The sequence below is a fragment of the Poecilia latipinna genome, unplaced genomic scaffold, assembly GCF_001443285.1.
Source record: "Poecilia latipinna isolate Pla-1442-1.1 unplaced genomic scaffold, P_latipinna-1.0 Scaffold597, whole genome shotgun sequence".
Taxonomy (NCBI): Eukaryota; Metazoa; Chordata; class Actinopteri; order Cyprinodontiformes; family Poeciliidae; genus Poecilia; species Poecilia latipinna.
Window position 1 is genome coordinate 331960 of NW_015113213.1, and position 23831 is coordinate 355790.

General features: G+C 40.5%; 1 protein-coding gene across 2 annotated transcripts; it reads right to left on the bottom strand.

Moving 5' to 3' along the window:
• Window positions 1-22492, bottom strand: yeats2 (YEATS domain containing 2). Of its 2 annotated transcripts, none has more exons than XM_015042631.1 (30): window positions 22322-22492; window positions 21796-21901; window positions 21611-21708; window positions 21385-21477; window positions 20657-20890; window positions 20443-20561; window positions 19078-19239; window positions 17824-17935; window positions 17420-17464; window positions 16912-17086; window positions 16436-16678; window positions 15102-15272; window positions 14228-14313; window positions 13393-13587; window positions 13059-13287; window positions 12225-12383; window positions 11813-11940; window positions 10753-10899; window positions 10226-10411; window positions 8098-8461; window positions 7874-8008; window positions 7483-7620; window positions 6702-6852; window positions 5378-5454; window positions 5155-5234; window positions 3704-3908; window positions 2992-3227; window positions 2820-2894; window positions 1853-1926; window positions 1-1504 (listed from the first exon to the last, which is right to left on the bottom strand). In XM_015042631.1, the coding sequence occupies exons 2-30, from the start codon at window positions 21893-21895 to the stop codon at window positions 1396-1398; spliced, it is 4326 nt and encodes a 1441-aa protein (XP_014898117.1). In that variant the 5' UTR covers window positions 21896-21901; window positions 22322-22492; the 3' UTR covers window positions 1-1395. The 2 variants fall into 2 exon arrangements, with proteins under 2 accessions (XP_014898117.1, XP_014898116.1); XM_015042630.1 differs by having other exon boundaries at window positions 12216-12383.
• Window positions 22493-23831: the final 1339 nt, after the last annotated feature.

Sequence of the window (23831 nt, forward strand, 5' to 3'; positions counted from 1 at the left end):
TAGATTTCAAGAAATATTTTTACTTAGTTTATTATAAGAATATTGATCATATTTTTGGTTTGCAAAGAAAAAAAAAATACATTACAGTGTTTAGGTATCTTGCACACTAATTCCATTTGGTTAAACAAGCATTATAACCAATCGAGTCATAACGACATCTGCTTATCCAGTCATACAAAAGCTCAGTAAAACACGCCTATTTGTATAAAATGACAATCACATAACAGTACTCACCATTAATTTCATTTACACCAGGACAACACACACACACACCACCGTTGGGGTTTAAATATTAAAAGGTTAATGCAGAAAAAAAAAAAAAAAAAAAAAACTTTAGGAAATTATAATTGACTGACTGGTTATGCACACCAGTCAGCCAGGACATGGAAACTATCAGACCAATTATTTTAGGTCCTTATTGACGAGGTGTGCCTAATTCCACATTACTTTATCGTCACCTCTGCTTAGCAACCAAACGTAAAAATAAAAGGAAGAATTGTAGGTTAATTGGGTGACCCATAATAGTTATGCCACCTGTTAGTAGTTTTTACTTTTGTGGCTGACTGGTGTGCATCATACACACCATGATGGATATGACAACGGATGTTAAACAGAACACTTAAAAACAGGTCGCAAAACCTTATGTGTGAATTACCATCAAGTCACGACGACAATCATTCACTTAGTGTCAAAGGTCAGACATGACAGGCTTCCAGTACACGTTAAAATCCTAAGCAAACAGTGAATTCCTGTATTTTGCTGCTGCAATGCTCATAATTACTTGTGCTGGTTGGGGTAACACTGAAATGCATTAAAAAAGATACGGCGAATTTCTGATGATTATGACGATCGCTGGTTGCCATAGCAGCCAACGCCTTTGGGAGAACCGCTCAGATTGAAAGTACGTACAAACGGAAAACGCAGGCCCTCGCCGGAGCTCCTGAACCGCGGTGAGCCGCAGCTGAAAAAGCGCATCAAACCCAACGAGTAGTTCCATAATTCACACAGGGTTTATTTCCCTCATGACGACCCCCTCCTCGGCACCAACACTTCATCACTGAAATAATTTGGTGAGGTACGAGAGAGCGCAACAGCGAGGCTAAATTAAATAACACAAGCAGCATGATGTGGCTTCTTTCCAAACAGAAATAAAAGGTGACAATACAAAGTATTAAAGACATTAGTTACTCTGCAGCTGAGCACCAGGCACTGAGGAGCAAGCTGAGCCCCTTCTTGTCATTTAGTCCAGAAACTCAGGCCTTCAGCTGTTGCCTGCGCCTCCTCAGGCAACGGGACTGCATTTGGACGCCGATATTCACAACGACTCGTGGTTCCGACTGTCCCGTCCCGTCCAAGCACGTCTGCTTAACAGCCAAAGTCCAGTCGTGTCTGTCCTCAGTTGTCCTTTGTCAGGTAGCCCATGTGTGCGTTAGTGAGGAAGTCACAGGTGGGGATGCTACTGACTGCTTGGTGGATGTTCATGGCGGTGATCTCCCTCGGCGGCCTGAAACCCAAACGGCTTCATGTGAGGATTTTATGTGAAACTCAAAATGATGAAAAACTAGTTGATATATCACCTCATTTTTAGGTGATATTTAGGGAAACTAGTACGGATTATTTAATTCAACTGTAGCATAAACAAAATCTGACAATAGCCGTGTATATAATGACTTGTTTGTCTGTATTTCAACTTCGTAAATTAAAAACAACAAATTCCTTCTTATGACTTAGTCATCTTGCTATTTTAAAACAAACATATGATTGGAGCAAACTGACGACCCAGATAAGCTCTAGAAGTAATAAATACATTTAGAAGTGGAGCATTACGAAGCAGTCACAGAAAAAAGCCGACCTGTTTGGAGGAGATTTAGCGTGGGCCCCTGCCAGAGCTTCTCTCAGGATGTCGCTGGCAAACTGCTCCGTAGCCTGACACACACACACACACACACACACACACACACACACACACACACACACACACACACACACAGAGTCATAATTAGATATAAAGAATCTAACTGTCCATCAAAGTATAAAGAAAAACACTCAAAGTATATATTCAGCGGTGGGAAAAAATATTTCACTCTTGCACTTAAATGTTTCAAATCCACTAGCTAAATCTTATCTCAAAAATAATCAGAGTTAATGCAAAAAATAACTTTTTAAATAGTGATTTCCAACATAATAGGGAAGACGGTGGCGGCCGTGGTGGGAGTTCCTTCTGTACACCAAGCCTGATTACTGCCAGAGCGGTAGAGTCGAGAAACCACTCAAACTGAACCTGTCCAACAACAGGAAGTAGGCTGAAAGATCTCAAAAAGCAACACATTGAGTTTAATGTAGAGAAAGGCACAAATAGATGACAAAAAGTCACTTCCTGTCTGACAACATTTACAAAGTCATTCTTTAAGCTGTGGGGCTCACAACTGTAAAAATATGATCTCGATGATCCCCCAAGACAAGACAATGTAAAGTTAACGCAGTGCTGCAGAAAAGACCATCATACTGACGCCAAACATGCTGCTGATACAGTGTGATGTTCTTGAGTCGTTTTGCTCCTTCGGGACCTGAAACACTTGTCCCAATTAAAAGAACCTTGAATTATGTTCATTAGCAGAAAACTACGAAGAAGAAAGCTGGTTTCATGTTGGGACCTAAAGTGGTTCAAGCAGCAAAACAATATCTGAAGCTCATCACGTTATAGTTAGCGGTGTACCGCTAAATATGACGTTTTCATTCACACACACTGCACGGTTAAAACTGCTTAGATGATACCAGTGAGTGTCGAATGACTTGCTTTCCTTCAGAGCCTTACTGACCTTCAAAATCATTGCTTCGATTACTGGAGCAAACAAGCTCTTCTCCACTTCCACTGGTTGAAACAGTACTCCAATCTGGAGGAGACAATTAGAGATTGCGAGGCTTCCCAAAAAAACAAAAAAAGCAAACATAACTGGTGAGCTTCGTAAAACTTCCTGTGCCGCTCCAAACCTGCTGGGCCGTTTCGCTGACGAACTGGGAGGATGTGCAGGGGCCGAGGAAAAACTTGGGCTCCATGTCAGTTTCCTGCTCCTCCTCTTTGACCTTCAGCTTCTGGCAGGGAGGAGTCACCGTGACGATGTCGACGATTTCATCGTCTTCCTCTTCGGGCTCGGTCTTCAGCAAGGCTTGCATCTGCTCCAGCCGCAGCAGCAGCTCGTCGTAGCTGCTGAGGGTCGAAGGGCACTCTGTGGAAATATATGAATGTTTAGGGAATGGATTGTTTTGTGTTGTTTTCCAAGAAGTTCAGCAATGAGGATAATTGAAATATCCCACTCATTCACAGCACAAAAGTGAGACAAAAATAACAAAAGGCTGATTATAATGCTGTCTGGCCGGGCATGTGACTCACTGAGCTAAGCAGCTTCGTTTCTCACCCTTTAGAGACAAAAGATGGAATAAGTGAGATCTCCTCATCAATAGAATCACAGATAAAAAAAAAAAAGAAGACGACTCACACTGACTGCCTTCATACAAAACAAACCAGCAAACATATCACTGTATCAAGTGTTAACTGCAGAAGAAATACACCCACACAGTCAACACTGCACAGGAAACAGTCACCCACTGAAAGCAGTGGAATGAAATCACTAAACCAGAACCAGAAGATCTTTCTATAAAAGACGTCCGAGCAAAATGTCCGCAAGCAGAGGCAGAAGCCTACCGGGTTCGTTATCGATCTGCGTGAGGATGTCCTCGATGGACTCGTCGTCATTCCTGTGCTGGGGTTCTGGGTCAGGTGGGGTGTAACCCCTCTGCCGGCACCACTGCACGACCTCTTTGGTCTTGGGCGGTGTGAGGGCCTGTAGGCGGGGCGAGCGGTCCAGCACGTCCTGCACGACCCGCTTCACCGCGACGGCTCGTTGAAGCTGCAGAGACGCATGCAAATTATATTCATTACAGATAAACTGTGTTGAAAAGACTAACTTCTGGCTTTGATGTTTTACTTCTGAAGACGTTAGCAAATCAAGCTGCTGCGGTCCACAGACCACTGACTGCTGTCATTTCTGGGCTGTTTACCCTACTTGTGCTTCTCAATCAAATTGTTTTCCTCTAAAAATCTGTTGGTGTCATTTGCTCTTCAAATGCTTGGTTTAAAATTGTAACAAGTGAGATACGTCAGATCACAAGCTCCATCAGAAAACTCCAAGAACTCTATGAAAACTTCAAAAATCGGGGCAGCGTCAGAACTCCTTTCATTGTGTGCAAATAGTGCAGTCATCCGACTACTTCACTGGCTCCCAGTATCGATGCCATGATTCTTCTGCTCACTTTCAAATCTCTCTTCTACTTTTAATCTCCTTGATCTTCTGCACACCATCGCTCCTTTTGTACTCCCATCGTTTCATCTGCTGACCTGCTTGCTAAGAGCTGTGGAGCTCTTGGTTGAGTCAAAGTCATTTTGAAAACACTTCTTTTTAAGTTGCCTGTAAAGTTCAATGCATTATGTACTTTATGTTGTGTTGGCTGTTAAACGTGTGTTGCTTTTATTTGCAGTTTTCTGCCGTGCTTTTAACTGTAATTGTGTGTTCATCATGAGGATAAAATGCATTATTACAAAAGACAAGCGCAAAATCGTAAAAGAGCAAGTATATTCTGTTAACACGGTTTCATCAACTTTAAGCTCCCTAAATCTGGAACAAGTTTTGAAAATCTGTGTCTGGGTTTGTCCAACAGATGTCAAGTAGAGCGTGTTGCAAAGACAAGATAGCCTGTGTAAGTTTTTGATGAAGCCGTTACAAAGGGACAAGATGACCAGGCAAAGAAGCATATCTGACCTGACAGAAAAACACGAGGCAAGCAGAGAGCTCACCAAGACACGAAGCAGCCTGGAGACAGATTACATAGACAACGCTGCAGACGTGGCTCGTCTTAACTTAAAAACTGGAAAATGAAAGTTAACAGAGACGTTACGTCTCTCTAAGTGAGCTCGATCTAAATGTTTTATGAGTAAAAAGCCTGATCACGTAAAAAAAGAACAAAGAAATTAGACAATTAAAGTAGTTGAATGCATTCATTTAAATAGGCCTCTTAGTGTTTACAAGAAACCCGACTGTGAAATGACTTCATAATTAGTTAAAGGCATAGGCATGAATAAACCTGAATATTAGTTACCTCTGATGCTCTGCGCTTGCCAATATTCCAGGAGTAATACTGTTCTACTGAAGAGGCACAAAATGGATGGGAGTCTTCGGCTAAACGGAGAAACACAATTTCAACTTGAGTTTAGTGTTTAGTAAAAAAAAAAAAAAAAAAGCACAGGTGAAAAAAAATTCAAATAGTTTTTATGTAAGCGGTGTCATGGAAATGTCACACGAAAAGTCAAACTACTACTTACTTTTATCTGGTACAATCAGAGGGAACTTCTTCACTACAGCAGTCAGCAGCTGCATCATTGTTTCTATGTGCTCGGTGCTGAGGGGAAAAGCCGTTGCTCTGGTTACTTAATGCATTCAGTCTTGATTATTTTTAATAAATGTATGACTTCTGGCCATGGCTCCAAAACTCCTTTTTGCTGTGGTTGCAACGGCTCACCTAACTTTTTCACTTAGGTGCAACTTTTAGTGCACCCATATTTTACAGCTCCTTTAATCACCAGCTTGTGCTTCTATATCTTTAAAAATCACAGTTGTGTAATTTCCAGTGTGGATTCAGCTTAGCATTTTGGAAGCATTTGTCACAGTAAACAACGATTTTGTAAAAATCTGCTGAAAACTTCCAAAAAGTATTCAAGCTAATGTACAGAGGATGATATTATTATAGCAGTAAGTAGTATTACTAGTTATCATACAAATTTTGATGTTTTTTTTTCTCACTGTAGTAATTTCTACACAACTCTCTCACCATCAGAGAATGCATTTCTTTTTTCAATTATTAGGGCAATTTGAAACAGATATCTCTAGAAGATGAGATATTGTGTCTCAATAGAAAAAAATAAATTCTATATTTGCAAAATGATCTTCTATTTAAGGTGGTGGCAATAATTTCACTGTGAAATCTCACCACCACTCAAGACAATAGACAGAAATAAAATCCTCCTTTATAAAAAATGAACAAATCAGTGTCAACCGATGCTCCCAGCACATTTTGATTTGTGCATCGCCCTCCCCAAGCTATAATTGGCAAAATTCACATATTTAAATTTACTAGATGAATGTTTGTCAAGACTTTGTTGCAGCCTGCAGCACAAACATAGAACCCCCTCCTGCTCCAAGACTGTTGTGCTTTTACAAGCAGAGAAAATCTCGCAGGTTGTTATAATTAGCTATAAAACTTGGCTTGAATTTCATAGTTCATGTTTTGGACCCCTATTGTGAAGATTTGATTTTTCATCTGTTCTTTAAAAAAAAAAAAAAACACTCACAAATGAATGTCAGAGAGCTTTAGGCAAAAAGCCACACCATAATCTGCAGAGAATAAGCAGCCCCTCGACCAAAACGGTCAGATAAATCTGACAGACGAACCAGGCAGTTTTGAAGCCTGCATACATACAGCTGGATGGTAACTGAGTCAGAATAAGCTGCAGGCAGAGTGAGTGAGTGGAGGAGGCTGAGGAATGAAGGCATCCTAAAGCCCTGCTTCTAGTGCCAGTGCTCCACAGAGAAGAATGTGTTTATTTTTTTAAGAAACGGAGCTGTTCCAGTGAATCCGTTTGTCCTTACTTGATCAGATCGTGTGCAGAGGTGTCTGCGCCTTGCTCCTGCTTAACAGCAGTAACTGCAGAAGGGACATGGGCCACGGGTGGAGCCGGCGTAGAGACCGGCGTCGACGGACCGGCTGTGATGGCGGGACCAGCGCTTGGTTCCGTTTTCACTGTGGCAACAAAGAGCGAGAGCAGAGAGACACATGGGTCAAAGGTCACACATTCTATGAAGTTAAAAGTAGCTTAAAAAAAAAAAAAAAAAATTGGGTTCAAAATTAAAGAGATTTGTATAAGTTTGATGTATCTTGTTAAATAGAATTTCTTTTCTAGACAAAGTAGCTGCTTGCAAATAACCAAGAAGAACATTTAGCTTTTTCTAAATAGACTGTAATTGGGGTTTGAAGGAAGACTGAATGTCCAGCTTTATTTTATATTTTTCAGCACTGTTTTACTGCTGTGCATTAAAGGCTTTGTAGATTGTTAAAACATAATAACGCCTCCACTTCTAAGCCAGTGCAATAACAAATGAATACCATTTTTTTTTTTTAATTAATTGATGCAATGAATAAACATACAAATTATAAATCAGAGGTAAATTAAGATCTTGTGTGGGAAATCTGGAATTATTTCAGACTTCTCGGGGTCTAAAAATTGAAAGTGAATTTTATGAGATTTTAAGATTCTGTAGAAACAATGTTTTGTTTATCACTATTTTTTATCATCCTGATTAATGAAACATAAAATGGAGATGGGTAGAAAGTGATGAATCGTGGGTGGACTGAGGATGGACCCGTCTTCACCTTGTGCCAGAGGCGGGACGAGGGAGGAGGGCATCTGGCTGGCGGCGTTTGGGGCGGCTCCCGCTGCAGCAGCTCCATGGGGTGTCAACGAAGAGGAGGAGGAGGAGGGAGTGTTGGAGACTGAGCCTTTAGACACCACTACACACAGAGAAAACACACTTCGGATCAGGGGCTCATTGGATAAACATAGTATGCGTAAAAATTTGATGAAAAATTATAATATAGATCTTGCACTGAAAAACAAACATGATACAACTGAGTTCCTGACTTCAATAAATTATATATTAAAAACTGCTCAGTTTGTTCACTTGTAAAGGATATAATACAAAAAAATAAACAATAAGAATCTTATATGTTTCTCCTTTAATATCTTTTTTTTTTTTCACCTTACCTTTACCAACAGGCATGAATATGGTTTGCAGCCCAGCAGACCCAGGGCCAACTCCCAGCTGCTTCAGCTGGTTAGCAGGGATTGTTAAGACTGTCTGCTGGGAGCTGGAGCCTGCAGAGTGAATCTTCAGCATACCTGCCAGAAAGAATGAATTTTATATGCAAAGTCAGTTTTGCAGCTGTGACCATCTTCAGACCAACACATCAATGTATTTTTCTAACAACCTGACAGTGCAGCACTCGTCTTTCCTCCTCCAGTTGCCACCCCGCCGACTAACGACGATGTAGAAACTAACGGCGTGCCACTGTTTTTGGGCACACCCACCACGGCGCCCGCTCCTGCTCCTTTGGACATGCTGACGACGGGCATATTTGTGACCCCTTTAGCAAGCGTCACGACCGCCCCGCTGGAACTCGCGGCGCTCTTCGTCACAGTGGCAGCTCCTTTGACCAAAGAGGCAACCGCTGCCTTGGACAGGCCGCCGCCTCCGGCTGCACTGGAGCTCTTGGCTGCACTGATGACCGCTGCTTGGTTGGCTGACACCAGAAGTGAGTGGGGCTGAGAGGCAGGCTTCCCGCCATCAGTGGCCTGCTGACCAAAAACTAATTTTAGATAATTAAAGCTTTCTTTTTTTAACTAAATGTGCCACAGTGCACATGCAGAATAATTTACTTCTCTCTTTCATTGATAAAGCCGAAGAGGTCAGGATAGTTAATGGACTTCCTTCATGCATGAGCAACTGTGTAATTCAAGGCATACTTCATACATAAACTGAACAAGAAATAAAATTTGTATACCTCAGAACAAAAAGCAAGATGTACAATAAATCTCAATTTGAACACCAAATGCAGTGCAAAAACAATACAGCTACTGTTCCAACCTCGTAAAGGATGAATATAAATCATGATAAATGGCAAAAAGATGGCTGTCTCCCCAGAGAACATAAAATGAAGTGGAGCTAAACTGAACGGAGGAAGTTATAATTATACAGACTCAACCATGTGAGCAAGATACTGTCACCAAGATGGCAGGTTGTGCATGGAAAAGATCTGCAAGCATAAACTTGTTCTGCTGTATGTTCAGTGATAAACAGTGGAGATATATGTCTAAATTGTCCTTTATGCAAAGCTACAACATTTAGGCTAAAATCTAATTAGACCAGTTATTCACCGTTTAAGACTATCAAGATATTTACTCTCAATCTTAAAATATTTTGCCAAAATAGTTAAAAACCAGTCACTGCACTCTTTTCAGTAAGTTTGGTATTTCCACCCCTGCAGATGCTCTGTTGTGTCTGTAAGTGTCAGGCAGGTACCAAGAGTCTCGCTTTGGGTATATTTTCTATAACAATCTGCTGGTATGAGTCACCTGAAATGGGGGCGCAAGCTGGAGTTTTGATGGAATCAGGTGGGTAGTTAAGGAGGAATATAAACACAACAGTGTTTAAAAGTGTGATGGACAGTTCCTGTGGCTAGACATTTTTACTTTAGTCAGCTAATGATTGCGAGTGCCATGCTGATTATTGACTTCTCAAAGAAGGAAAAAAAAAAGAGACATTTGGTCTCACAGAGAGGGTTATGCTGTGTTTGAATTGTTTGTGTGTGTGTTTTTTTTTATGGCTGAGCATTATCATGACTGTGTGCAATATGCATATTGGAAAGGACTGCTTGGAGTGCAATTACTGTTGGCTAATGTATTTCAACTTGAGTTTTACATGCTAATGTAATATTTAGCCAGTTGGACAGATTCAGAGCAGCAGATTGTCACACTGAACACAAGCGACATTGCCCAAAATGCTAAAGGTCACAGAGTACTGGGGGCACAGATGAGAAGGTGAGGAAAGGAAAACACAGGCATATGTTGCAACTGATATTGTCAATGTAATATTAAGCAAGGTTATTCTAATATTGTGCAAACCAAACTGTCATTATTTGAGTTACTGGTCTAGCTCCAATCCAAACCACGAGCAAGGTTAAATCCTCTTCAACGTCCTCTTCAGTCATGTCTGCTCTTTTCTGATAAACGCATCACGTGTTTGCGACAAGTGATCATTCTGCTTCTCATATATTCCTTTTGAACTGATCAAAAAACATTATTTGCATTTTTACCATGCATGTCATCACCTATTTTAAAAGATAAAATTGCTTTTTTTTAACATTAATATGCTTACAAAAAAAACAAAAAACAAACATGTAACATTGTTGAATTTCCACTAATTGAATTTCTCTTCAAATCTGGTTAAGCTAGCAAAAAATAAATAGGAGATGATAAATATCTAAAGTCAACTTTAAACAGTTCCTGCAGTTTTGTTTAAAAACCGCTGTGATGCTCCCAAATGAGTGTAAAACATGCCTGCTGTTGACTTGCTGCTGCCCCTGCTGCACTAATAGGAGTGGAGGAAGCAGCTGTGATGACTCCCCCCGTCATCCTCAGTGTGGTGGTACCAGGCTTGGACATGTGACCCGCTCCAGCTGCTGTTACAGTCTTCACAGAGCCGTCGGACAGCTTCAGCTGTGCTCCCTGCGAGCTGCCAACAACCTGCCCGTCATGGCGAAAAAAACATCAGACACGCTTATTATTACAATCGAGAATAAACTGTAAGCAAAGGAGGTGAGGTGTCACCAAGGCTAAGGAGCAAAATAAATCAAACACATTCCTGAAATTCAAAATGCAAAGTGCAAACTTCAACACTCGAATGTAGGTGAGAATCAATTGCAAAAAGCATTTTGAAATTCATCATAAAGCACAAAGTATAAGACCTTTTTACATGATGGTGTTTGTTGTTAAAAATCACCAAACAACCACAAACAAGACGAATCAGAATCACACACTATTAGTTCAAGTACTGGCCAGAAATCTAGGCAGGTTTTCTCCCCCACCTGAGCCAAGATGGCCGCCTTCTGTCCAGCAGTCACCCGGATAGCCTGCTGGGTGGAAGTGGCTGTAGAGGATCCTGAATGACCTGCTGAACTGGAACTGCCCTGCTTCCCTGATCCCTGTGATGGCTGACCGACCAGGAATGTACCCTAACAACAACAAAGTGATGCAACAGAGACCCGGTCACACTGTGCAAATGACTATATGGTAAGTTGTAGTTTAGAGGATTAATATTAGCGTTTAACAGTAAGAGTTCTCTGGATCAATGCAATAAATGTAATAAACATAAACTTCAGCTCGTGCAGCCTTTAAAATATGCAAAAAAAAAATAATGACGTGTCGTCCAAACATCTGTTAAGTCATTACAATCGGTATAAAACAGGGTTTCATTATATTAACTACTACATTTTTATTTATGGTATTATCAAAAATCCATTGACCTTAGCGTCAGACCATAATTTAAGTCTTCACTAAATTAAGCTCTACGTCTTTAATTATTCACAATTCTGTGAATAAGTTTAATTTGTGACTTTATGTGCAAAGCGAATGCTGTTGGTGAAGTCCTCAGTGAAATCTCAGCAGATGGTCGTTATATAATCTTATAAAGTTGACAAACAGACACAGCTTCTAATTAAGAGCAAGTTTGGTCCCGACTACTAAAATCAGAGAGAAACTGAGGCGACAATAAAATAAAATAAAATCACTGTTTTGCAACTGTAGTGCAATGAAGAAATTTTAGTGCGACTTTCTCCAGTTTCATGTAGATAAAAAATTTCTGCAAATAAATGCTTATGATCTAATGAGCAAAACTGGCAATGATGAAGAACCATCTGTTTAATAGATCCAATTAAATCACAGACGCACAAGGAAGATGTTCCCTCCGGAATAATCAAACAGGAAACCTCACTGCTGTTTGGTTCTCACAGTAAAATAAAACAACAACAATGCTGACCCTGTTTGACATTCACCAGAAAAACACAAATATAGACTAGAGGTAACGAGTTTGCATCGATTGTTTCGCAGAGAAAAAAAAAAAAAAAAAAAAAAAAACTGTTTACCCACCTGTGGGGTTTGTTTCAAAATGTAAGACGTGTAGGAGAGGTTTGAAGGCAGACTGCCTGAAGATGAGGAGGATGAGGAGTTCTGAGAGCTGCTTGCACCTGCTGACGGGCCGCTCTGGGACTGGTGACCTACATAGCAGAGAGGCACATTCACATCAGCTTTGAATCAGATGATAAACAGTCTTTTTCTCACACATGTGCAGTATTAAATATAGTGCTTTATTAAGATGAGTAGAAATGCGGAGGACAGGCAGCAATAAATTAATCTGGGTTCCTTTCAACGATACTCATTAAGAAACAACTCAGGTTTGCCTTGAAGTTTTTGAAAGCAAGGGATGAACTTTTAAAACACATTTTGTTTTGAGGGATATCTTCACTTTAAGAATACAAACCAATGACGTAACTCGTCTTACTTGCACCGGAGGCTCTGAGGATGGCTCCTTGTGGAATGAGAAGCAGCTTCCCCTTCCCCGACGGGTTCTTACTGTTGGTGGTTAGGTAGAGTTTGGTACCTGGCGGCAAATTAGCCAGGTTGGCTAAATTGTTCGCTGGCAGCTGAAGAGTGGCCATAACTACAAAAAAAAAAATTACAGAAAGAAGATATTTTTTACTTGCCCAGCTCATACATTGTTTTTATATATCTTCATATATAAAGAGGCAATTTTACATATTATTGTAATGGACAATAGCCTCATTGTGCAATGTGTTTTGGTAGTGATTATAATTAGAAATGCACAGAAAAATCGGTTGAAGACTGGAATCAGCAGGTTTTCAGCTTGATTGGCTCTAATCAGCAGGTTGATCAGAAACTCAAAAATCCTGTCCTTTCCCAGGCAGTTAACACACCATATATACACTCTTTGATTTGGAAACGGTGAAGGAGACTCAAAGTTAGCTGTTCTCTGTCTCAATAAGACCTTTAAAAAGTCTGAGGAATAACAACAGCCTTCAGAAAATTCTAGGGAAAAAAAACAACATTCTGTTGACTGATCATTTAGAGTAATGAACTTCAGCTTAAACAGGAATCTGGAACGTATTAAAACAAAGTAGAGATGAGATAAGGGTCTTCAAATACACAGAGACATCTGATTCCATTTACCAGTGCTAATCAAGCTAATCTGTACAATAAAAGCTGAAAATATCAACTTTGTAAAAGCTTCTTTCTTCGCTTTAAGATGGCAGCGATGATTAGATGTTCAAAATTATGCCTGTTAAAACATGGAGCTTGTATATGTGTGAACTCTGACCTCCGCTCTTGCCGCCTGAACCACCGGCAGCCTTGGCGCCACCTTGCTGGGCAGTGATGCTCCCAGTTCCACTGACGATGGCTTTGGCGACGCCCTGAGCCAAAACCTGCTTCCCGGCCATCACCTTGGAGACGGACGGGCTGCCCTTTGCAACCAGAATCTGTCCACTGCTGATGGCGACCTGTTTCACCGAAGACTGAAGCGTTGAGCTCACAGGAATGCCCAACATCTTTAAACAACAAGAAGCATCAGATTAGCTTGATGAATCGTTCACTGGTGGATCATTATTCTCATGAATTATTGGTGAAACTCAAAGAGTTGAAGTGACTGTGACCTTGCTAGTTGTGGACCCTGTGGCCTCTCCGGTCCGTTTCTGACTCGACATTGAGATCATGTGACCTCCTTTGACTGCGACAAACTGGTGGGCTGCAGCAGCAGCAGCAGCAGCAGGTTGCTGCTGGCTGGTTACTGTGGAAACCATCTGCTGTTGCTGTGTTGAAACTTCCCCGGGCTCCTGCTTGATAATAACCTGCAACGAGACACATAGAGAGGGACTGTAAGAGGACACGCTGCCTATAAACCACAGGAGGCAAAATATTAAAACCCATCAGGAAATCCATTGTAAACAATATCTGGAGCTGGAGAAATATCATATAAATGATAAATATGCCTTCTGACTGGGAACGACGATGCTCTCGTGGTTTTTAGCAGACTGCTGAGAATTAGGAAACGCTTTTATGCCTAAAGTAATGTTTCTGTGAGGGGGGGCCTCATCATTTATTCATAACATAGATGCTTTTACAATTTCCATATGTTGCCATTAGCTGCTGTGTTTAATAAACAGCAGATGCTGGAACTCTGAAATGAGCGAAAACACATTAAAACCAATAAAAATAACCTCTACGAAGGAAGGTCGGGGTAATGAGAATGTGAGTAGCGAGGTATTTTCATAGCATCCAACAGAGATCCTTCTTGTACCACTGAAAAGTGCAGCCCCTCCCCCTCCCCACCAGAAACATGTCCTATTTAAATAGGTGCCAAGACACTCGCATCTGCTGAACACCCTGGGCTTCTATTAATACCACACTGCTTTGTTATCGACACCGATGACGAAAAGTGACAAACTGTGTGGCGTTTCAGCTCAAAATTATTTACTGACACAAACTCACCTTGACCCCCGACGAGAGGAAAGTGCCAGTGTGAACTTTAGGCGCTGGAGAGCGGGCGCCTTGAGCCTGCTTGGCCGAGGGGCTTCCTGTGTAGAAACGTAAACACAGAGCGTCATGGCATAGAATGAACAGAGAGGAGAGGACTACTCTAGTTCTTATTAGCCTATGATATATGATGTTATATCATATCGCATCATATCAAATACCTAGCGCATGTGAAAAAAGAAAAAAAAAACTAAATAAAAAAAGCAATTTCAGTTGGTTTGGTGAATCAGCCCACATCTGACTCCTCCACTGGGATGAGAGATTGCTCAACAGGATTCCAATCCATTTACCAAATCTGCCTGAGCTGAGCACTTAAAAATTAAGTGTAGGAGCGGCTGAGTGTGTGTGTGTGTGTGTGCGGAAAAACAATGTAGGTGAAAGAACTCTACGTTGTGATGTAAGCTGAGGATTTTTGATGCGTAAGCGGTTTCAGTTGCCGTGACCATGTGAGAGCCTCTGGGTGCTCAGCGAGTACGCACTCGTTTCCCCTGGTGCCGAGGATTTGATCCTCCAGTCAAGAGCAATCAACATTTATGTGGAAAAACCTGATGTGAGCACCGTGCGTCATCCAACCTAATCGAGCCATGAAACACATCAGTTGCTATGGCAACCACTTAGCCACAAACTATCCTGCTGGATTGGAGCATGTAACATTAGGGCTGTGAAGAGAGACGTCGATGAAAAGCTTAGAGAAAGGGAAAGAAAGTATTGTTCATTTCCTGCTTCCAGCTGCACTTGTTGTTGCATTTTCTACATTCGTGTGCATCTAAGACGCTGCTTTTCAATTTCTGATTCTGAGCAGCACGCAGGCGTGAAGCTGGAGATGTACCTGCAGAGGCAGAGGCAGATGAGGACGCCATGCTGATCACCTGGCCGGGCTTATCGACGATAATGTACGGGTTGTTGAGGACAGCGGAGGCGCTCTGCTTGCTGTGGACCGGGGTGGAGGTCGTGGGTGTCCGGGGCAACGGTGAATGGCTGGGAGTGGAGATGGGTGAACCTGGAGGTGTTGAAGCAAACCAGCTCAGAGGAAGGCAGAAACAAAAGGAAGCAGGAAGAATACGATTCTAAACCATTTTAGAATGGTTTAGAAACCATTTTAGGCTGAAAACTTTCATCACACATTTTTTGAATCCAGAGACAAAAAATATTTTCTATTCTTGGCTGATAATTCACAATAGCATATAACAGGAAGCCAAATGTAAGAAAGCAAAGTTTCTCTGTTTGGAAGAGTTAGGAAGAGTTAGGCTGTATTTGTGGTCGAACATGAAATTTCAACACTCGACACCGAGTCTGCTGTTTTGCTAACTGTGCTAAAAAAGCAGTTTCAGACATCAACTCTGTGATCAGGTGTTTTGAAATAGTAAAATCCTTTTAATTACATTTATGTGCAACACCGTGCATGATGTCACATGCATGGCGTGACATCACATCTTCTCCTAATGTGCATAACATCAGTCACAAAAACGCTTTCTATAATGACTGAAAGAAAAATTTAGCAAGTTAACTCGTCTCTCAGATTTTAAGTTATTCTGAGTGGATTAAACAAGAAAAAACTGAACATGTTTGTCATGTGCTCTACTTCTATATTTTGAAAAAAAAAAAAAAAAAAAACAAAAAAAAACAGGGGTTTAAAGGCAATTGTAAAAAGGCATCAAGATGTTTTTTAGTTTTTTTGCACATCCCTGGGCTGTCACAAACAGAAAAAATAATTTTCTTATTTTAAACTTTCAGCTGATTCAAAGCGTATACAATGAAAAGATTTTAATGCAATTTATTGTTCTTAAAGAGAAGTCAAAATCATCTAAGATCAGTGTCAGCATAAAACTTCTCAAAAATGGAAACTGGCCACAGAAATCTCAGTGGACTGTTGCTTTCTATTACAAGTAGGTCACAAACTTTAATTTGAACCATTTCTAACACAACACAAAAGAAAAGGCTTATCTAACTTTTTCTTAGTGAACAGTCCTCTTCAACAGTTCAAGTAAATAACAGGGAAAGACAATAATACCGATATTGAGACGCCTGTGGTTCACTGAAGAGAGGTGTTGTGCACTTCAGTGTGTTACTATTTCAATGACATTTCGCAAAATGCCTCAGTAAGGAGCTGGAGCTGTTTTGAAAGAATGTGATTCATCATCCTAACTGAGAGGAAGCACTTACCTGAGACTATTTTGCAGCTCATGGTGATTGGTTGGAACAATTTCCCCGGAGACTCCGCGGGACTGGGCGCCTGTCCCTGGGGAACTATTTTACAGCTTGCTGTGATTGGCTGGAAGGCAGAGTTGCCAGGGGAACCGAGAGTGACCCTGTCACCAGGTCTGGGTCTTGTTGGAGTGCGTTCACCAGCAGCAAGGCCTGGATTATGGCCGCTCGCAGGCTTCGCCATCTCCGCTTTTAATAAACCTGCAGACAGAAGAATCCCTTGATGCTTAACTCGTTGTCAAAGAAACGACACGGGCAAAACGGACGAAACGCTCTGCAATCATTTCATCCAAACTGTGACTAAAAATGCAATGTAAATTAAAGATTATGCCAACAAAATTATCCCTATATAAATCAGCGAGTAGTGAAACCAGTTATTCTGCATTTCTGCTAAAATTCCTCTGTTTTGTAGCTGGTAGTTTTCTTGGTAGTACCTTTTTCTGCACCAAACTCATGTGAGACAGGAGAGCTGGGGTGTCCGTACGTCTGGGCCAGAGCGGGCGTCGACATGGGGCTGGCTGCTTTTAAAGACGCTTTGTTGGACGATGAGGAGCGCTTAGGGATGCAGTCTTCCCCGAGAGAATCTCTATGAAGTTCCACATCGATCACCTGAAACAAATAGAGCTGCTTTTTAAAAGTGGACAGCAAGGTGATACAGAACCTACAGATTTATGATGGTAACATTTTGATTTTGATCGTAAAAATCTACAGCATTTAGGAAAAACATTTGTGTTTCTTTTTTTTCTTTTTTTTCATACAACCTGGCATTTGTTCTTGTGGTTCTGTACATGTTTACAAAACACATTATATAATGATGCATCGGTGGGTATTCTAGGCAGTACTGTGTCAACAGGTTTAAAATCAAATATGGTTAAATTTCCTGCCTCTCCTTGTTGTCATGGCAAGGAAAAGAAAAAAAAAAAGGAAACGTCTATAACTTACAGTTTCTGCTCCCAGTGTCTGCAGGCCTGTGTATGTTCTGTCCAGCTGCAGAAACACAAGTTACACGATTGAACAGGAAATCTGTAACTGCAACAGAGCAGCACCAACACACTCAGATAAACACAATAAATACAGTTAATGTCAGTAAACAGTACAAAAACCGGTTCATGTAGATTAGAAAGGATGTGAGCAAATATGATTTTATACTTTTATTTTTGTCTTTTTCTGAGTACCGTATAATTAAGTGGTATTAACTGAAGTGAAGCCAAGTAAATGAGGGCTTCAAATCGCATAAGGAAAAAACTAAATGAATGTTGATAAAAAACAAAAAGGGCATTAAAGAATACCGAGATGCTGTCAGAAGAAATAAGTGACCTTAATGGAAATGTGGTCTATGGTCTGACCTTTAACTGGTGGATGATGTCGATGCGTTTGTTGCGAGAGTCTTTGAAGTGGATCTGGATCCTCACAGGAAACTCCCCCCATCCGCGCCGCGTTAAATGAAAGGGAGGCTCGCTGTGAACAGGCACATCGAAAAGCCCCAATTAAACGCCACCCGAATACAAATCATCAGCAGAGCCCCCCCGACCCCCACAATGCCTTCTGGCTCGGCTCCAGTTATTAATCTCTCTAACAATCAACAACCTGAAGATGTTAAACTCTTCTTTGAGGTGTGAAAACAAAAAGGCATGCAAATGTTAGTTTATTATGGATTTCTGCTCAAGTACAGCCTACTAGTTGAAACTTTACTTTTATGCATCAACCTTAACAAGACTGAGGCTGTTTGAGAGTCAGCAGAGGGCATCGCGCATGCTTAGGGTTCACGGAGCATGAACGCTCCAGTCAGTCAGGGGGAGCTTAGAAGCTGCTGCTGCTGCAGCACCAGAAGAGCTTCGTCAGCTCAAACAGCCTGGAGGCCACGGCTCAGTAGGAGGAGTGATGAATGATGATAGTATCTGTGGAAGGCGACTATTTAAGATCTTAAATCCAAACTGCAAAAGCCAGAAAGCTGCATTATTTTCCAAGATGAATCCAAATTTAACTGTGAAGGACTCTACATGTTAAATATGCTGCTTCTCAATTCTATTGTCACCAGGGATTAGGTATCATCTCAAAACAAACAAACAGTATTTTACACAGACATGAGTGCATAAGGTGCTGCTTTATTACAGATGCACAAGGGGGCGCTATTTGTTAAAGTGTTTTCTGAGATTTCTGTTTACAGCAGAGTCACCAAACTGCTGTCCCACTAAGAGGTTAACCTAAAAACCCAGAATCACGTGTGGACTAATGAATACGGCCTCTTATTACGCAAGTCTTTTCCAGAATTGTTTTCCTGCTGACAAAGAGGTGGAGCAAACCTCCTTCCCCCCGCAAACTTTTTTTTTTTTTTTCTCAGAGCAACAACAAAAAAACGTTCAAATCGACTATCGTGTCCATGGGCAACATGGCGGTGTGAAGGGAGCACGCTTCCTGAAACAAGTTTGTCCCCGTCTGTCTGGCTTCTATTGATGCCTCAGGTGACCACATGAAACGGCAACCAAGAGCCGATTTCTATGAGAAGAGGAGGAGGAGCTCTGTCTGTCTCTCATGACATGTTCAGAACTGAGGAGTGTTTTCATGCACCGCTGATTCCTAAGATTCACACAGGAACGAACCTGACTTCCACCAGGTCGTTGGGTTTGTAGCTGGGGTGCAAAAAGAACCAGACTTTCTTCACAAAGTGGTCGATGCTCGGCTCTCTCCTCGAGCCTCTGACGTACACCATCCACTTGTGGGTCGACTGGTCGTTCTCTTCCCGCTTATCTGGGGGGATGTACCTAAAAGCAAAAAAAAAAAAAAAAAAAAAAGAGAGATCAGTAATTGTTTGGTTGTTTAATATATTCCCTGAAAAAACTGAAACGTGTGCAAGGAAGACAGAAGGGATAGCTGCAAAAGACTGTTTTCCTTTCTTTAAAATCTCTAGAACAAAAGATAAGGGGAAATAAATGTTTAACTTTAACTTAAGGGCTGATGGGGAACAAAATGTTCAACACTGTCGACATAATATACGTGAGCCCAACACACACAAAACAGAGAAGAAACGCAGCCCCCAACACGGTTAGCTTAAGCTACATAAAAGTAAGACTGAGCTTTGTGGGATCATGACAACTTTCATCTCACGGCGCATAAAGAATCCACCAGAAACTGTAAGTTTTGTGGGTCACATCAGGCCCAAAGGGTAGATAAATAAGACAAAACGTGTTCTCAACCTTTATCAAGACTGGGCTTGTCGTAAAATCAAATTGTGGCTCCAACTCTTGGGAATAAAGTGTTGCACAAGTTCAGCTTGTCTGTGTGGTTCAGATCACAACCACCGACTGCTTGAGAAGTTCATCTTGTTCTTGTTTGTTTTGGACTTAGAGGTTACACACGAGAAGCTCTCCATACCCATTAGCGCCCCCGGTAAACATGTGAAAAGGTTTGAAATGCTAATTTTAAAATGATAGTATAAAATAGACATAGCTGAAGCATATATGTTATTTATGCCAGTGGTGTTCATTTTGTCACATAGACCAAAACAATCCAGTTTAAACTACTAAATGTTATTTTTTTCTTCGAAAATACAAAATTTAACTTTGATGATATTATTTGTTTACCACAAACATGAACTAAACAAAGATATTTTAATGGAACAAAGTAAACTGATATTTGAAGAAAAGGAATCTGTAAATTATTGCTGATCTGAAACATGTGAGTTAAACATGTCTGCCACATGAACAAAAAAAAAAAAAAGCATACAATTTCATTATATTTTTCTGGATAATATTTTGTTGAATATTTTGTCAAGTAACATAAGAGTTACTTGAAAGCAACTCTTACTCTTTCAAGTAAGAGTGGGTGGATTTTTGTGTTTCTGCGACTATGAAGTAAATAAAACAACACAAAAAACACAGTTAGTAAAAGAGTGTATGGGCCTAATTTTCAACATACTAAGACAGATGAAGATCTAAAGCAAGCTTGAGTTCAGTTTTGTTGCATACTTGGATACGTTTCCGACAACAATGGTCTTCTTAACGTAGAGTCTGGGGGCTTCATCTCCAGTAGTGTGGTAGGTCACCCTCTGCTCTACGTCCATGGGTGAAGGCACACCAAATGTGTCCTAAGAAAAATAAATAAATAAAAATTAAAACAATTAGGAGATTGAGCAGCTATGGAAAGATCACAGACCCTAACATTTCATCAAGTGGAACTGACTTTGCCCGTGTTTCGTCCAGGTCTGCGCTCCTGCTTGCCGCCGTCCTCTCTCCACGTTCCCTCTCCGTTCCTCTCAGTGCCGTCTCCTTGCTGTGAGAGAGATTCACACTCTGAATGGGCCAGGGATTGCGTTTCCGAGCCCTGGTTGAGAGGGGACGAGGAACGGGATGGAGACTCCAGGAACCGACGGATGGCCGGATGGTTCAACACTGCAGGGTCACTTTTCAAGGTGTGCTAGAAAAATGCAGAGACGATATGATCAACTTTTGCAATGCTAAATTATTTTCCCGCTTCGCTGTTTAACATCTGTGCAGTTTTGGTTGTTTCATAGTTAACTTTTTAAGCATTTATTGCTGATCCTGTGCCAGTTATATCCACCAGTAAATGTTTTTTAAATGCTATGATGGTAATTTTTCCATCATCTACTCAAGGTTTACTACACATAAAAGAGGCTCCAGCACTATATGTATGTATATCATCTATCAACAAGACATATCCGATCGTTAATTTGATTAGGTGAGACATTATTATCTCAGATATTAAGAATGAACTTCCCAAAAATGGAGATCAGAGCAGTAACCAAATCTTCTGAAATATGCATAAGTTTAAGTATATAGGTACAAAAATGAATCAAGAAGGTGACTAAATGTCTGTAACTGACCCAGAACTTTTTTTTTCTCCCTCTTTGACCTATAAAAGCTATTTGTTCAAAAACTATTAGAAAATACCTCTGGAGGCTTTGTTATTCCAGAACTGGCAAAGTAATTTGCCACTATGCATGCCCGTAGCTTGTCCATCATCCTCCTGGCTTCATTTAGGCGCTGCAAATAAAAGTTGCATTAGCACAGTCTGCTGCAAATTCTAAACAATTTCTGCATATTGTCCCTTAACAGCGGAAAATAAATAAATGGATTACAGATAGAAGTATTTTTTATGTAATTCAGAATCACATACCTGACTTATCACATCTATTTCATGCTCTTTGTTCTTCATTTCCAAAGAAAACTGCTCCCTAATGATGTTTTCAATTCTCTGTACAGTCGCTTCTCGAGCTGAGAAAAAATATATATATTTTTTTCTTTTTATATTTTAATCCAGAAACGTGCAAATCGAAGTAGTACTTCATATTATTAACTTACCATTACGTTCAGCCGTTTTATTTCTCTTATTACTTTGAACCAGTGAAATGTCATCATAGTCTGGGTCGTTGTCTTCTATTTTCCTTTTAATTCCTGACATGTTTACCTACAAAGATAAAACAGGATGAAAAGCAGATTAGGCTAACGGTGGCTAGTCTTTTCTGTGCTGTTTCGGTACCTATGATTGTTGTTAGCATCGCATTAGCGGCTAAGCAGAGAAGTTCAATCAGTTACAGTAAATGATTGAAGCTAACTCTGTAGCACGAACTACCTTGAGAGGCGTTTACTACACAGGGCTAAAGGTTTTAAACTCTTAGTGAATTAGCTAACGTCATGAGTGGGTGTAATAAGCACATACATGAAATGCTATTGTATTGTACCCAATAAAAATAAACACAATTGTGCCTGCTATTCCTGCAGCCGACTTGACAGTCACGTTAAGGAGCGCTAACCTTGTTTGCTAATTTAGCTAACATTGGCACATGTTTGTAGCCACCGAGTCCGACCACATGAAAAGCAAACTTACTGGAGATGTCTGTGCAGTGCAGTAACAATGCTTGTTTTAACTCAAAGCGAGCACATCCTTGCTGTAATCGTCCAGTACTCGTGTCTTGCTATTTGCTAAATCTCGAGCTGCATATGTATGCTAACTGAGTAGTGTACAGTTAGCCTCGCTATTCACCAAAGAAGCCACTGGGGGCCGCTGTTCTACAAATGAATTTTCTCTACTCCTGAAGAACTGAATTAAAAAACAAACAAACTCGTACATAATGTAATGTGATTCACTGGAAAAAAGGAGTACCTCATCATCAAAAATGTTACTTGTATTACAACTTTCAACCAGCAAAACAGGTAATCAGAAATAAAAGTGGAAGTAGGACGTCATTCTGTTTTGACAGGAATGATAATTAGATGCGGTTACTGAAACCAGAAACTGTTTTCAGATAAGCTGTGCAACAAAAACGTATTTTTTCCCTGTTGTCACTGAATATCTCTGAAAATATTTCAGTGGCTTATCTATTCTTTAGAAATCATAGGAGTATGACATAATTGCCAAAAAAAAATCCCAGACGTTTTCCTGAGCTTAGAATATGCAAACAGCATGACAAATCACATATTTTCTACATCTTCTACCTAAAAGTCAAGCCGCCTTGTTTTCAGTCCCATGTACTCTGAATAAAATAAAATCCAGTTCAACCAACAGCTTTCTAGTCAAGTCAAGTCACGTTGTTAAAAACCAGAGTACACCCTTGCATAATTTAATCTCAATTTAAAACAGATATTCTAAGACTAGAGATCATTAGCATCATGCAGATCAAGAAACAGAGCAGACAAATCAGGGATAAAGCTGTGGAAAAGTTGAAACCATAGTAGAGTTTTTAAAAGCAATATTCCATTTAGTTTTGTTTTCTTTTTTCAAAAGCCATAAGTCCTTTTTACAATGTGTCACAAGTCATCTTTGAGAGATGACTTCATGCAAAATGCTTTCTGTAAAATGAAAGACATTTCCACAGGAACTTAAAAGCTCATTTCCTGCTAAAATAGCAAGACAGACTCTACTGACCTTGAACAATGCCACTCACTAATCTTTTAAGCTGGTTAATGACCCGTCAGATGTTACCAATGTTGCAGAGCCCACATCATGATGGCATATTTCTGAAGATCATACTTAAGATCATCAGGATAACATCATTTCCACGAGCCTTATTGTTATCTTTCTTCCTTCTTCTTCAACTTTGCAATGATGTTATCTTATTGATCACACACTGGTATTCAAAAACATTGCGGGTCACTCAGAAATACGATTCTCCAGAAGAAATGCGGAAAGGTTTTCTGTTTACGTGGAAGAAAAGTTACATTTCTGCTTTTTAAGCCTTTTCCTTTTGACCTTCTCTTGTATTTTTATGTGATTTTGTTTTCCTGTTACAATGTAGTTTTATGTCTTTTGAAAGGACAATTGCCAAATAAAGACTACTTTTTTCCATCACATGGGCCACAGGGTTGCGTATTTTGCATAAAGTGACCTCTCCTGTGAG

What these genes read in the sequence shown, in the direction of transcription:
- yeats2 (XM_015042630.1), bottom strand. Translation starts at nt 21,895, where the DNA reads ATGTCAGGAATTAAAAGGAAAATAGAAGACAACGACCCAGACTATGAT. An exon ending in CTGGACGAAACACGGGCAAA is followed by an intron (nt 20,562 to 20,656) that starts GTCAGTTCCACT and finishes TATTTTTCTTAG; the next exon opens with GACACATTTGGTGTGCCTTC. An exon ending in CTCCGGTGCAAGTAAGACGA is followed by an intron (nt 11,941 to 12,215) that starts GTTACGTCATTG and finishes TCTGCTATGTAG; the next exon opens with GTCACCAGTCCCAGAGCGGC.